The 16,969-nt window shown below is 35.0% G+C and overlaps 1 protein-coding gene across 2 annotated transcripts in view; it reads right to left on the bottom strand.

Moving 5' to 3' along the window:
- Nucleotides 1-16,969, bottom strand: part of ZDHHC17 (zinc finger DHHC-type containing 17) — an 84,272-nt gene that overhangs the window by 14,888 nt on the left and 52,415 nt on the right. The window contains exons 8-10 of one of the 2 annotated variants that reach the window (XM_003783399.3): nucleotides 13,943-14,068; nucleotides 7,032-7,174; nucleotides 5,399-5,499 (exon numbers count right to left, since the gene is read on the bottom strand). In XM_003783399.3, coding sequence (XP_003783447.1) covers nucleotides 5,399-5,499; nucleotides 7,032-7,174; nucleotides 13,943-14,068 — 370 coding nt within the window. The remainder of the gene's footprint in view (nucleotides 1-5,398; nucleotides 5,500-7,031; nucleotides 7,175-13,942; nucleotides 14,069-16,969) is intronic. The other variant, XM_023509287.1, reaches the window with a different exon arrangement.

Below are 16,969 nucleotides of genomic sequence, written 5' to 3' on the forward strand. Positions count from 1 at the left end.
AAAAAAAAAAAAAAATTATTCCATAGTACACCAGAGAAAACACAGATGTCTGAATAAATGTGCCCAATTGTGGACAAGTTAAAAGGTGAAAAGAAATGGCATAATAACTATGCTAGAGCACTTAAAAAAAAATCAAGTGAGGAAAAAGGTACACAGCATTCACAAAGCAAAGAACCCTGTCTGGAAACCTAGGACAAAGGTAAATTAACCCAAAATGTTTCCTAGGAAGACAATCCTGTAAGAGATTTAGAGATAAGATGATAAAATAATTAGAAGCACATGAAAAGGGTAAGACCATACAAAATCATTACATAATGTATGAACTAGAAATTTGTAAATATAAATACAAGGATACAGAGGCTACAATAATCACAGTAAACAGACATCAATTATCAGAGACGGGAGCATGAACACAGATAGTCAAAGATGACTCAACATACAGGTAATTTTATTCACGAAGTAGAAAATGAAATTCAGAAATCAAAATATAGAAAACTTTCATTTTTGCATATTATATACACAATATACAAATAAACAAAATCTCCACTTTACGTATCACATCTGAAAAAACATACTGTATATTAAGAAAATTAGAGGGACAATAAGGACCCTCTGAAAGACCCTCGTTGTTCTTCAATATCAATGATAAAGAATGTCTTCTTGAGTAAACTTGTGAAAAATCTTTTAGGATGTGTTGCTGAGCTGACAGTGGTGTTAGAGAACCCCTTGGAGGTGATTAACAGATTAACAGACATGATTAACAAGCACAAATCTAGAGGTAAACTGGTTCAGAAATTGAGAGTCTAGTCTTTGAGGTTTCTCTATTCCTACGTGTGATAGACCATCACAAGAGACAGTTGTGAAATTTTATGTCATAGAAAGGCTGAAAGCAAATACTGATTAAAATATTCATCTTTGATGCTTTTAACTTTGGATACTTCACATTGAAACAAGGTTCAATTCCTTAGAAAGAAATAATCCTAAAGCCTACATGTACTGAACAATGTAACTCCAAAACATGTAAAACAAAAACAGACTGAACCACAAAAAGAAAGTGACAGATACAACCCCCGGTGGGAGATTCTAACACAACTCTCTCAATAAATGATACCACAAATAAGGAGAAATTTAGTGAGGATACAGTTACTTGAGCAACCCAACTAATAAGCTTGATTTTATGTATAAAATTCAGCTAAGGAAGCACATGCCTGTAGTCCCAACTACTTGGGAGACTGAGGCAGGAAGATCACCTGAGCCCAGGAGGCTGAGGTTACTGTGAGCTATGCTGATGTCACTGGGTCATAGAGCAAGACTGTCTCAAAAAATATATATGATTTAAAAAAATAGGCCTAAATATCAAAAAATAGCTTTCTTTAAATCAATCTACAGTTTAAATAGAATCTCAAACAAAAGTGCACTCGACTTTTTCAGAACTTCAAAGAGCTAATTCTAAAAAAATTAAATGCAAGAGCTAACAGTAATATAGTAATTTCATACGTTCTTGATTTTATGTATGTAATCACTCTAGAGTCTAGACATTATTCACATCTTCTTGCGTTAAGAGAAGCTTAATTAGATTAAAACCAGATGAAAAATAATATTTTCAGACATAAAATTCCTAATAATCTATTGTCAACATTTCAAAGTGGTGCCAACATGATAAACCACTGACTGACCACACTGGCTATTTCAGTGGATTTTGGAGTTCTTGTTTAATTAAAAAAAAAAAAAAATTGCCAGTGGGAGAAAAAAATTCAAATGAACAGAAAGCAAAATAAACTATGAGTCCAATACCCAGAGATAACCACTGCTGAAATTACATATACTCATCACCAGCTTTTTCCTTTGTGCATTTTAAAATTAGAATGTAAATATAATTTAGTATTTTTTATTTATCATATCTTATATATGAGCTCACGTCATTATAAAACCATTTCAGTCACTATTTAATATTGTTTCATATATAGCATAACTGATAAAACTATCCCTCTTTTTTAGTCTGGATATTCAGATAATTTCCATTTTATCCATATGAGTAATAACACTACGAGAACTATCCCTGTAAAAAAATCTGTGATTGCACGATTATTATATCTGATTCAGAGATAAAGGGTATCTTTAAAGCTCTTTCTACAGGTTGCTAAGCAAGTTTTACAAACTTAAATTATGTGCATGATATAAAAACATTTGAAGATATACTGAATCAGGTCAGAAAGCTGGGTTCTACACCAAACTCGTGGTAATTACCCACCTCTATGACTTCAATAAAGATATACAATTTCTCTGAGCCTCAATCTTTCCATCAGTTAGAAAACAAGCATTAGGATGTATGGATTTTTTTTTTTAAACTTCAAAGAATTATTCTCAGAACCAAGTAAAATAATTTATCTGAAGAAGCTATAAACCAAAAAGCACTCCATGTAGGGTATATGAAAGATAAGTACTAAATGGACATTAACCCAAAACTTACTTTATTGATTTATATCAATGTAAAATTCATTATTACCTAAATGACACCTATATAGAAAACCAAAATAAAGTCTATGCAATTGATTCTCACACCTATTTGGTAAAGTTTATTTGTGACCCCCCAAATCAATATTCATGGCACTTTTTCAATCATTCAATAGACATGAACAAAGCAGTGAAAAATCTTGGGTCACCCAATGCACACATTCTCAGCCGAGGCTGAACAAGGCAACACTCTGACTTCTTGTTTTAGTTCTCATACTGTAAACAAGTGTTCTTTCTGTGGTCTATTTATTGGCACATTTTTGAGCTTTCAGTTGATTTTGCTGTTTAAAAGAGCTCTCAAGTGCAATGCTGGAGAGCTACCTCATGTTCCTGAGCACAAGGAAGCTGTGATGTGCCTTACTGACCGAACACACGTGCTAGATAAGCAAGCTTCTCTTGGGTCTGAGTTGCAGTGATCTTGGACGTGATATTAAACAGGCTTTTTAAACAGAAATACACAAATATTCCCATTACATACCAATCAGCTGATGACAATGTTGTGACCTGCCTTGCAGAAAGCTAAACCTGCATTTCCTTTAAAAACAATGGTTCGGTATTTTCTAACTGAGTGCTTGCATCAACTTTCTAGGATAGGAGTCCTCAAACTATGGCTCTAGGATATAAGTATAAGGTTTTTCTTTGGATAATCAGAATTTAAAGCTATTTGTGATTCTATTTCATATCCCATGAGTATCATTCATACATACATAAATATTTAAATAAAATAAACTGTATGTATTTAAAATTCATTTGGATATAAACTAAATTAGATTTAGGGGTTGGGGGCCAAGATGGCGGAATAGAAACAGCCTGTACAATGCCACTCTCATGCAGAGGACTGCAAGTGGAGAACAGACATCCACCTTTGGAGTAATAATCTAATCAAAAGATCAACAGAGCACCGGGAATCCATAGAGAGGAGCCCGGGATAAGAGCTGCTCAAGAGGACTGGAGGTATTAGGGAGGACAAAGGGGAAGGGACCCAAGAAAGGATCCCCAGCTCCATGCTTCCTCTGAGGATACTGCCACTGGAGCAGGGGGAGGGACCCTCCTCAGGCCTCTGGATCAACTCAGAGAACTGACTGGAGGCTGTACAGCTGTACTGCTCTAGAGAAAAGGCATGGCTGGCTGGTGAGCCCTGGGCACTGGGACATTCCAACCCCAGACTTGTGACTGCTGCTGCCCCCCTGTCTAATTTACTAAATGTTCTGCTTCTCACCACTTATCCACAGATTAGGACAATAGTTTTAACATTATTTTGAGATATAAATCTGTGTTTCCCCCCTTAAATATAAATTTTAATGTACAATTTTAAAACAAAGATAGAAAATATGTCTGGAATACCAAAGTCATTTCAGAGGTCAAGGAATTTTACAAGTTTAAAATGGATGATGTAATGAAAACAAGCAGATCTGTTTTACTCAATAAATGTTCCAATATGGCAAATCTAATGTTTAATATATCCTTGAGGAGTAATTTTTATGTCAAAGTATAATACAAGGCCAGAATTAGCTAGCCAAAACTGCCACATGAAAGAATTTTTTTTTTTTTTCTTTTTGAGATAGAGTCTCACTTTGTCACCCTCAGTAGAATGCCGTGGCACTCACAGCTCACAGCAACCTCCAACTCCTGGGCTTAGGTGATTCTCTTGCCTCAGCCTCCTGAGTAGCTGGGACTACAGCCACCCACCACAACGCCCGGCTATTTTTTGTTGCAGTTTGGCCAGGGCCAGGTTTGAACCCACCACCCTCGGTATAAGGGGACAGGGCCCTACCCACTGAGCCACAGGCGCCGCCCCATGTGGAAGAATTTCAATAAATACTTACACTAAGAAAATATTTAAAAATACTATACTTTCTGAAGATAATCACAGAATGCAACAAGAATGTAAGCATTATAAATATATTTATTATTCAGTACTTTAAGTGTCAAAATAAAATAGCCACATTTGTTTTTCAACTAAAATATAAGGCAACTAACTTAATAAAAAGAGTATTATAGTATTGCATGATACTATATACCTGGTTTTCCAGGTACTAACTATAATTTTTTATAGACACTTATAAGTCACCAAAAATTATATGCTATTCAAAACATTTCTTATATACTTCTTTATAATATTTTCAAAAATGTTTAATTACCAGACATTCATGAAAGATGTGTTTTTATTATAACAAACCAATCTGTTTTCCCGATTAAAATTTGTCTGTGTGAAAAGATCAAAAATTGATATTGGCTTGATTTCTCTGATACACACACATGTACACACACATGCACAATTTCAAATTATATTAACTACTTTTAAAAAGCTTATAATGCTGTATCTCCAAACATTTGCTGACTTTAGCAAGTGAAGGAGATGAAATACTTTTAAGAGATGAACTCTTAGCTACCACAACAAAGTAAGCAGTGACATCAGGAAAACCATTAGAAAAAAAAATGATATTAAAATATAAAACCCACAGTTTAGAATATGCTTAGAGTTAGACAAATACATGTTTCAATTCCATCTTTTTCAATTCTTCCTATTAGGAACTAGCAAGTGACCTTGGACTCCTTAAGCCTAAATTTTTTCCTTTCTACTAAATGGAAACAATGCTAATTTATGAGATGGGGATTAAATGAGTAATTGTTAAAAATGGTTTTTAAACACTCAAGAAATGATTTATTATTTCTTTTATGTTATTAATATTAAAATCAGCTTCAAAACTATCTTTTAAACGAAACATTTAAAAATACTACATTCGTTCACTTATTTTTCTAGCAATACAGTTTTAATGTAGGAAGTTATGAGTAGTTCGGTCCCAAGGTCAAATTACTATTAAATGTTTATTTAAATAGCAAGCAAAATTTATTTAGGATGACCTTTATAACCAAAGGATATCATTCCAAAACCAGAAGAACCACGTCACATACATCCAAAATTTGGTTGCCAAATATATTCCAAGGGGCAATGCACTGTGCATTGAGTGATCAAAAAAGGATCTGCAAAACACAAGTGTGGTAAGATAGGAGTCTGTAGTTCGTTAAAATGAACACTCAAATGAAAATTACATACACCCCAGCCCTGATCTAACCAGACTCAAGCTTAAGATGCTCAAATACTGAGATTTTTCATAACAAGTTTGTAGCTGAATGACTGTAAGATTCTGACGTTCCTTTTAATTCTCAAAGAATTAAAAACCTATTTCATATACTCTTCAACCTCATAATTTCAGTGTACTCCTCTTCTCTTAAGTAACTCACTTTAGCATCCAGCATACTGTTCACCAAAGACGCATTATAACTTGAGTACAAATAAGTCCAAGTAATTCTGAGGTTTCTCTGGGCTCCATCATGATTTCTCCTTACCTACACACTCCAGTTAAAGTGAGGGCTCATCTTTTCAAATATAATGAAAAGATGATTTAGTGAAATTGAAGGTTTGTGTTTCTAATACTTAAAATTTAAAAAAAAACTAGTGAATTTTATTAAACATAGAATTAATATCCATGCAATCTAAATCAGAAATCCTAGTGACTTCCTATTTATAATATTTCTCAGAGCTCCTAGAAATATGACAATGGGCTTATGACCCTACTTGAGAGTTAACTCATTAGCACATCATTAGCTATTTCTCACCTCTGTGTAAATTATTTTCAGAACACTTTCATAAAATTTATGTGAGAAAAATAGATACTAAAAGAACAGAAATTCGATGGGAAGTTCTGCATCACAGACATCTGCTTAGGTTAGCTGGCTGGGGCACCGCTGAGGCAATGGGGCTACAGGACACAAGGAAAAGGGAATGCAGCAATGTTTAAGAGAAAAGATGAAGAAAAGAATTTTTAAACCTGAGTCCCCTGTCTCAAAAAAATGTAAAAAAAATCAAAACCCTGTCTCAAAAAAGGTGAGACAGATCCAAGAAAGAAAGGAAGGAAAGAAGGAAAGGAAAGGAAAAAAGAAAGAAAGAAAGAAGCCAGTCGTGGTGGCAGGTGCCTATACTCCCACAGTCCCAGCTACTTGGGAGACAGAGGCAGAAGGCTCTCCTGAGGGAGTCTGAGGTTGCAGTGAGTTATAACACCACGGTTCTCTAACCTGAGAGACAGAATGAGATCCTGTCTCAAAAAGAAAAAACAAAAGCAACTGAGCCTACTTCATAATTGTACTTAGACTTCACCCTGCTTCTAAAATCAAACCTTTCCCTTGCTTATTGCTTAAGATCAAACAATATAGTTATGTAGAAATGATATATACATTTAGAGTTCAATAGACTCAAGTTTATGTCTATTGCAATATTTCAAATATTTCTAAAATTATACTTTTGTCTTAAAAATTATATGCTAGACTTTTGCCTAAAAGAAACTTCTGAATCATTTTAATCTTTAAAAATCTAAAATATTTCACATATAAACTTCTAAAAACTCTTTAAACAATAAATTAAGATCAAACATACTGCAAAAAGACAGCATTCTAAACATACAAATTATATTCCTTCAATATACAGTTAACGATGTAGTTAAAAACAATACACTTACTTTGAAAGAAACTGTACTGTAGCCCAAACGCCACCATACATTAGCCCTTTAATGAGCCAAGAATCAATATTTAGGTCTGCTATAAACCCAACCAGCCAAATAACTAGGAAAGGAGTTCCTAGCATTACTTTCTGCCGAAATTCCTGTACAGAAACAAACAATTAGAAAATCTTGTCATGTTTTAAGAAACCTCAACCTGAACCACTGTTACCTTCATGAAGGCACACAATGGGGTGAATTAGTTTATTCAATTTTGACTACTATGTGCATGGTACTGGTGTCTGTCTTCTGGAGACAGGAGTTAAACAATTTAAACAATCTTTGTTAAAATTGTGGAAAATGAGACTATAACTTATGGGAGTGGATTCTACAGTCACATACAGAAGACACCAGACCACCTGCTAACACAAAGACTGGCTTGAAGACTGTCCCTGACAAACACCGGTGCATTTTTAACAGGGGGACTGATAACTAGAGACAAGGACATTCAGAATGACTGAAGGTCTAAGAATAGTATCAGACAAGGAAACCAGAGAGGGCTTAGCCTGAAGAAGAAATTTCAAATCATGAACAGTATATATTAAAATCTTTAAATGAGATAAATAAAATCAAGCAATCTACAGGCTTCCAGAATCCACAGAATAAACACAAGTTCCTGTCTACACATCTCAAGACAGAGCTCGATACTCTAGAGCAGGTGACCTCAAACTGCAGCCTGCCTAGGACATTTATCCAGCCCGCTGGGTGTTTTTGCCGCCGCTGCCTGTCCTGCTTAGCAGTGGACTAGTCCCGGGGCCCGCAGTCCGGCCTTCCAACAGTCTGAGGGACAGTGAACTGGCCCCCTGTTTAACAAGTTTGAGGATCCCTGTTCTAGAGCAGTGGTTCTCAACCTGTGAGTCATGACCCCCCACCCCCAAACTACCCTTTCGCAGGGGTTGCCTATGACCATCCTGTATATCAGATATTTACAATTCATAACAGTAGCAACATTACAGTTATGAAGTAGCAACAAAAATAATTTTATGGTTGGGGGTCACCACAACGTGAGGAACTGTATTAGAGGGTCGCAGTGTTAGGAAGGTTGAGAACCACACTGCTCTCGAGGGAGTTCCATTTCATTCCTGTCACTGGTCTGGCTGTGAGAAAGTTCACATCCAGAAGTATAAGACTTAACACACCTCCTTGTAATACCTATCATAATTTTTCTTCCTTTTTATAGTAACACAAAGTAAATCTAGTGCCTCTTCCACATAATAGCCCTTTGCAAACTGATAGGCAGCTATCAAGTCTCTCTAAGTTACCTTCAAGGAGACGAAACTGCAAAATATTCCAGCTGTGGCCTAACTAAGCCCTGAGTATGAATATTGCTTTCTTCACTGAACCTTTATCTTTCTCAAAGCTAAGAATGTATTATACATTCTTAACACCCCTTTCATACTGCTGGCTTTTAGTAAAATGAGTATTTTTTCATATAAATGACCATGTCTTTCCCAATTTGCCACTGTAATTTTTTCTCAACTAAATGTATAATTTTAACTTAGACTAACAACTAAACATCAATTTCAGAGTTTAATTTTATGCCACAGTAAGATAAAAACTGATCCAATTTTTTTCTAGCATGTGTAGACTTACAGAAAAACACGAGCGAAGATTTACGGCTCAAAGGACAAACAGTGTGGGTACTAAAGGGGGAAAGGCAGACACCGTCACGTGAAAAAGCATTTTCTAAAATTATCTGTAATTTGGCTTCTTTCTAATCAAAATATTTGCTATCCCTCAGCACTGGCTACATTTGTTTTCATTTTAAAAAATTTAAAATGTTAAAAATGTAAAATTAAAAGATACATTTACATAACAATGAAATCCACCTATTCCTGGGTACCTTTCTTTAAGTTCTAACAGTGATATAACTAGCTAGCACCAAAATCAAGATACAGACCAGTTCCATCAAGTCTCCAAGTTCCCCATAGCTTAGAGTCCCAACCCCATGTAGCCACTAATCACATTTCTGCCCCTATAATGTTCTCTTTGCAGGATGCCCTATAAATAGAATAAAAAATGCAGTCTTTTAAGTCTGGGTTCTTTTACCTACAGAATGCATTTGACATTCATCTACCCAGTTTTATGTATCAGCACTTTGTTCCTTTTTAGTGCTGAGTAATATTCCATTGCATAGATGTACCATTTGTTTACCAAATAAAGTTTTTTCCAAATTTGGTGATTATTAATAAAGCCATTATAATCATTTCTTGCATTTATTTATTCATTTTGAAACAGGGTCACAGCTCTTTCAGTCACATTATAGAACAATGGCATGATTATAGCTCACTGTAGCCTGAACTCCTGGGCTCAAGAGATCCTCCTGCTTCAGCCTCCTTGAGTAGCTAGGACTGCAGGAATATACTACCAGGCTCAGCTAATTTTTTAAATTTTTTGTAGAACAGAGTCTCACAACGTTGCCTAGGATGGAATCAAACTTCTGGCCTCAAGTGATTCTTCTGCCTTGGCCTCCTAAAGTGCTAGGACTACAGGTGTGGGCCACCATGCCTAACCTACAGTTCATTAATCTGTAAGTTTGTATTTGAAGATTTTTTTTAGCCACTCTATCTTTAAATACTTTGTCAGACCATGCTCTTTATCCTCATCTTCCAGGACTCCAATCACATCAGCGTTAGATGTCAGATCTTCTGTCTGGCTCTCTATTAGGATTTTCCATTCTATTTCCTTTTGTTGTTCAAAATGGATAATTTTAATTTTTCTATCTTCAGAGTCACTGATTCTTTCCTTCGTCCTCTCTATTCTGCTGTTGAGCCCATCCAGTTTATTTTGGTTACAATAATTTATCAAATTTATTAAAATTTAAATAATTTTTAAATCTCTACTTGGATCTTCTTATATTCTAGTTCCATTATTTCTATTTCTTTGCTTAGACTCATTGTGTCAAGCATGTTCATAATTACTTAAGCCTTTTCATGATGGCTGCTTTAAAATCTTTTGTCAAATAATTCTCACATCTTTGTCACCATGATGTGACATCTACTGAGTCTCTTTTCATTCTCTCTCCTATCTTCTTGGGTTCTTGGTATGACAAGTGATTTTCAATTGAAATGTGAACATTTGGGGCATTATGAGGCTCTGGATCTTATCTGAATCTTCTATAGGTGGATTCTTCTGATAAACTCGGTGTAGGAGAGGGATACCAGGTAGGACAGAAGTCTAGGATCCCCCATGTAGGCCCCAATGACACCTAAGGAGGGTGCTCCTCTTTATTGCTGGGCAAGGGTGGGACTTCCAGCTCTCCACAAGGCCTCTCTGATAGCTCTCAGGGACTGGGAGGGGACGAGTGCTTCATCACTGTTTCCCATGTGGTCTCAAATGATGTGGGGAAGTGGGAAGGGAGCTGGGACCCCGTTAACAGCCAGTGGGGCAGAAAGTCCTAACCTCCTGCTCAGCCTAGGAGACAAATTGGAGTACTTTATTACAACCTGGCAAGTGAAGAAGTCCAGGCTCACCAACGGTCTTTTGTTGCTATGAGTTAGGTGGACCATATTTTTTCCCATAGTGTTCAGCAATAGCAGAACAGTTAGTTCCCACACGTTGTCTATCTTGCTAGCCTGTCTTTTCTGTGGTCCTCTGGCTAAAGAGTAAGCTTTTGTTTGGGCCTTTTTGTCTGCATCTGTGACTCTCAGTTGCCACCTTTGTCAGCAACTTGTCTAAGACACATGAGCCAGAAAGAAAACCCAAGGAACTCACCACCCTGTCTTTCCTCAGGAGCTGAGTTCCCTAGTGACTCTGCCTGCTATCTATCCTTCAGGGTTCCGTATATACATTGTCCAGGATTTTTATTTCTTAGTAGAAGGAATAGGAAAAAGTCTATCTATGCCATCTTCTCAGATTTAGTCTCACATAATCAATAAGCAAAATTTAAAAAGTATATGAGATTTCCATCATTAACAAATGGGATCATAGATTTTAGAATGTTAAAAAATACTAATTTAGAGATTTCCCTCTAACTTATTCAGTAAATATTTTAACTTTAAAAATCTAGGAGGTTTTTTAAAAATTTTTTTAGAGACAGTCACACTTTCACGCTCTCAATAGCATGCCACGGCGTCACAGCTCATAGCAACCTCCAGCTCCTGGGTTTAGGCAATTCTCTTGCCTCAGACTCCCGAGTACAGGGACTACAGGCACCTGCCACAACCCCAGGCTATTTTTTTTTGTTGCAGTTTGGCTGGGGCTGGGTTGGAACCCCTTGTATAAGAGGCTGGCACCCTACTCACTGAGCCACAGGCACTGCCCAAAATCTAGAAACTTTTAAAATAATTTTCTAAAATCAAGATTCTTTCCCTTTCTACTAGCATTATTCAAAAATATGTTTTCCCCCTTGGAGATGATTGTTTTAAAAATAAAGTACTGCTGAATCTTATGTGTCTTTATATTTTTGTTTAGTTTTAAACACAGCACACAATACACTAGTAAGCTAGCAAATAAAATCATATTCATGAATGAATAATTTTTTTCCTTTTTTTTTTTCCTTTTTTTTAATAGAGAAAGGGTCTTGCTCTGTTATCCAGGCTAGAGTGCCGTGGTATAATCATAGCTCACCATGGCCTCGATCTCCTGGACTCAGGTGCTTCTCTTGCCTCAGCCTTCCTAGGAGCTGGAAATACATGCCACCACACTCACCTTGATTTAAATTTGTCTAACATAAGATGGGAAAAGAAATGAACACTCTATATAATTACAGATGTTCAATCTCACAGAGCCCCAATCATCATATATTTTTACTTAGTAGCCTTTTATAAAAAATTTAGTATATTTAAAGCTACTAATGGAAAAACAGAAAAGAAACTCAACTTGTGACCTGATCGCGATAATATACAAATGTTAAAAGTGCACTGAACCTTTAAAGAAGCTCTTTTAAAAAAAAAAAAATCCAAACACACAAACCTGATTTATTCATGCTATTAGTAACATACAGAATTTATAAATATTGCCATTTGAATGTACATAAAAAACTTATAAATATTTACATTCAACAAAATGAAAGTATAAAAATTATGGGATTTTCCAAAGTAACACAAAATATTTTTATTAATACCCTTATCATTAACCATATTTCACTCTGTAGAGCAAAACTGCTTAAATATTAGAGAACAAAGCAAAATCAAAATGTATCATTGTCTATATCATATATAATATGTAAATTAAAGAGTTCATATGACATGTAAAAATCATTCATCATTCTCAGGTATGAGGTTAAAAACAGGCAAGTTTATAAACTATACATGATATCATTCTTCTGATATCTAAGTAATGGACCAGTTTACTCATTAAGGGAATATGAACACCAATGAATAAATGTGGCACTGCTTTCGAGTATGTTTCTCTTTATTTAAAAACTTGTCTTTCTTGATAATAGACAGATTTGTGTTAACTTTGAACAATTAGTATTACTACTAGAACAGCCTAAATAAGACATACATGAGATGGTATTCAAGTTGTGATTACTGACAGGTTAGCAGACATTTTGTTAGCTGTTTAGGTTATGTAACAAAAAAGTCAGAATTTCAATCCTCTTTTGGGGAAAATAGTTCTTAGTTTAAAAATCATATTCTTCTTATTGTTAGGCAACTGAGCCCACAGTCATACAGTTTAAAACTGAAGGCATATGGCCAGGCACAGTGGCTCATACTTGTAATCCTAGCGCACTGAAAGGCCAAGGCAGGAGGACTGCTTGAACTCAGGAGTTTGAGACCAGAGCAAGACCCTGTTTCTACTAAAAACAGACAAATTAGACAGGGATCATGGCTGGTACCTATACTCCTAGCTAGTGGGTCACTATGAAAGTTTTGAGACAGACTGTGTTATGGTCCATTGTTTCACTTCCAAGAAACAAAGTCGACAGCACCCTTTCTGATTAACCCATGCAAGCTTCAACTTGCTGGCTTATCCATGCCACTCGGGCGGCTTCATTTGCTTTCATCCAAGTGGATTTTACGTTTCTTGACTTTTGTATATCTCAAAACTTTTACAGAGGCCCACATACTAGGGAGGCTGAAGCAGGAGGATCATTCGAACCAGCAGTTTGAAACTGCTGTGAACCTGAGGCAACAAAGTGAGACTCTGTCTCAAGAAAAAATAAAAATAAATTGAAGGTATACAGAAGATCTAAAATGAGCATTCTATAGGAGTCAAGACTGTAAGTTTGTTCTCTGAAAAATGTTATATATCACAAAAGAAAGCTCAAGTTAATTAGAGCTAGCATTATGAGTAGCTAAAAAAAAGATAAGTATTAGGACTAAGTTGTCTCACAATTTATTATCATACTAAGAAATAAACATATACCAAAAAAATTTTTTATTTTAAATCTCTTACTTATCAGAAGCCCAATGAATCAATGAACTAAAATTTGTATTAGTAACCTATGGAGCCTTAAACAACTTCATATATTCTTATCCTTCTTAATTATCAGACAACCCAAAATAGGCCATCAACCAAATCTGTGAAAAAATCTATGAAAAATTTGCTATTTACTCTGGGTGAAAAAATGTAAAAATAAAAAGCTGCAGGCAGGGCACAGATGGCTCTGGCCTATAATCCTAACACTCTGGGAGGCTGAGGCAGGTGGACTGCCTGAGCTCACAGGTTCGAGACCAGCCTGAGCAATAATGAGACCCCGTCTCTAAGAATAGCCAGGCATTGTGATGGGCACCTGTAGTCCCAGCTACTTGGGAGGCTGAGGCAAGAGAATCGCTTGAGTCCAAGAGTTTGAGGTTGCTGTGAGCATTCTACCAAAGGCGACAACAAAGTGAGACTGTCTCCAAAAAATTAAAATAAAATAAAAAGCTGCAAATGTTCATGTTAAAAAAGTGTGCCTATGAATCTTACTTTGATCATGAGTTTACCTTATCAGCTTTTAGCTTTCTAAGGAAAGATGGATTGTCATAGCCTTTTGCTTGCCTTGCCTCTTGCAAATGATTGATCATCCACACATTTTTTCTCTGCTTTGCCAAATCAAGTGCTGATTCACCCTGATGATATAAGAAGTTCACATTAAAAATTTAAAAAGCAGAATATCTTAATTATTAACTTTTAAAGAACTTCCATAAAAATAAATTGTTAGCACTATTAATTTATTAACATTGTTTTTTAACATTGGGTAAAGTTAACTTTTTAAAAGAACCTAACTCATTACATATTTCTTATTATGCTTTCCCACTCAAAATACAATCAAAATGCATGTTTTCTCATCTTCTTTTGCATATTCTATTTATGCTTGCATTTTGACATTATTAGAAAGCAAATCAAAAAGTAGGTATTTTCGTAGATGCTGGATCAGAGGCTATCATTAAGTTTACCTTATTGCTACAAAATATCTTGCCTAATACCAAATTGCCAGAAATCCCTCAATTTTATTTCAGCAATGATAAACGTCTTCAGAAGGGAGTAAGGAAGAAAAAGGAAAGTCGATTTCTACGTCTTCTATACTGTAATGGCACTCCTGACCTGTCTTAAATTCATCCACCCATCCAGAAATCTCCAAACACAAAGAGAGAGGTAAAAATAGTGAAGTCTGTTACGAACCTAAACTCCCTTGAACCTCAAGAAAAAGAATGCCAAGACATTTAATACAACTAAAATGTATTTTACATGAACTAAGGAACCAAGGAATAAGCGTTCCTAATTCTAGATGTATACTTCTATTTGCCTTAACTAACTTAAAATCTTATTTCTCATTTTGCAAATTAAGACACCCACATACACTATCATGCTTTTAATGTTCTCCACTATTTATCTAGTTTTTAAAATAGAAAAGCAAAATATTTAAAATGTTTGCCAAAATTTCAAGAATGTACTGAAGAACATTCAAAATTACTTTAAAAAAATAAAAAACACTGAAATATTATCTCAAAAGACTGAATAAAAAAGAATAAAGGAATAACGATCCTTAGGGTACCTTTCTTATGAGGGGTGATTACTTATCAAGTATAGAATAGTTTACCTTACCAAAAACCCTAAAAAATAAAAATAAACAACAAAATAAACCACACCACTACCACCAACAGCAACAACTATTACAAAACAACAATAACAAAAAGCCCAATCAATTCTTTATTACAAAGATCAATGCATAGTATTTAATAAGAAATGTGCTAATCTAGGTGAGTTTTCCACAAATAGAGATATTTACTTTAAAATGTCACCTTACCTATTCCAAAATTCCACCACCTAAATTGTCAGAACCAGCTAATTAATCCAAACTATAAAGATTACCTGAATAAAAGCAATCCCTTGGGTAACAACTCCCAGAGAATATCCTGCAGTTGCCTCGGTCCAGCTGAGCATCCCTTCCACTAGAGGGCCATGTGACACCTAAGGATTGACGCCCTAGACAAAAAGATTGAGGGAGCTTTAAAAAAAAATCTTTGAACTACTACTGTAGTCATTTGGCTGTTTTTGTATAGATCTTTTATTCAGCTGGTAAAATAAATAGCAATTAATTTAAGGAAGTATACTAAAACCAGGCTTCTGATCACTCCATGTTTCAGCCAAAGTAATAAATAATATTAAAACAGCAGCAACATCAGCAAGAGTCTACATGGAGTATTTACAGACTAGGTAACTGGTAGGAATAAAAGAAATTCTTCAAGGGCTTTGGTCAGATAAACATTATGGCTGGGGGAGGTGGGGTGGAATCACTTGAAATTTTGCATAAGGCTGAATTTCTTTGTCAAAACTAAGGAAAATTATTATTGGAGACCATCTAGGTCAGGTATTTAAGTGAAAACTATTTTCTGAAAAAAATTCTTGCCTTATTTCAAAAAAGCACATAAGGGCGGCGCCTGAGGCTCAGCGGGAAGGGCGCAGGCCCCATATACCGAGGGTGGCGGGTTCAAATGCGGCCCCGGCCAAACTGCAACCAAAAAAAATAAATAAAAAAGCATATAAGAGTCTTTCAATATATTAATAAATCTCAGTAATTTTATATTCTGTACAAGCTAAAAATATGCCCTTTGATAATTTTAGAAAGAAAAGATTATATAAATGCTTGGGTAGCACTCAGAGATTAATGGCCCCTCCCAAACTCAATCCATCTAAATTCACTAGTATAACCAAAAACATCTGCTAAGGGATAAAGTATTACATTTTAAAAATTTGTATGAGATATTGCCACAAAAATGATTGTTACATGGGCCATAATTTTATTTTTTATTTTTTTAATTTTTTTTTTTTTACTCTTACTATTCCAAATCACATTTTTCTCTCTAATGTTACATAACAAAAAAAGATTCAAATTTACTTTATGTATCTGTTATCTAGGGCTCTGGTTCTTAAATTCTTTCAATTGATAGCTGATGAAAGCCATTCATCTCCCCCAGGAAAACACACATACATGTTAACTTTTCTGGCAATTTCTAGGGTCCATGGACCCACCTCCTCCAACCAAAGTCTACTGGGGGATCTCAGAATAAAAATCTCTAATCTAAGGTATGTGACTATTCCTAATCCTTCTGAAGATCACAATAGCTATTTTTAAATTACATATCATTTAACATCAATTGTCTTCAAAATAAATTCTATATTATTTTGATAAAAGAATCATTTTTATATATTAGAAGAATTGCGTTCCTTACTCAACTAATTTATAAAGGTAAATCTGCTGTTATTATACAGATAAATTTCTAGGAAACTTAATCTTATTTGAAAATATTTTAGAAGAAATAGGCTCAAATAATACTTATGTTAGTATATTACAATACAAAGTATAATTTTTCATATTCTTCAAAAAAAGTAACTCATAGCTATCCAGATTTGCAGGTTACACTCCAGTGTTATAGTTCATTATTATCAATAAAACTCTCTTTTCCTAAGGCTTAAAATTTTTTTAAAAAGTAAGAATGTACTATTATAAATAAACTTGTCAAATTCTC

This window comes from Otolemur garnettii, unplaced genomic scaffold, assembly GCF_000181295.1.
Source record: "Otolemur garnettii isolate 467f Iridium unplaced genomic scaffold, OtoGar3 scaffold00007, whole genome shotgun sequence".
Taxonomy (NCBI): Eukaryota; Metazoa; Chordata; class Mammalia; order Primates; family Galagidae; genus Otolemur; species Otolemur garnettii.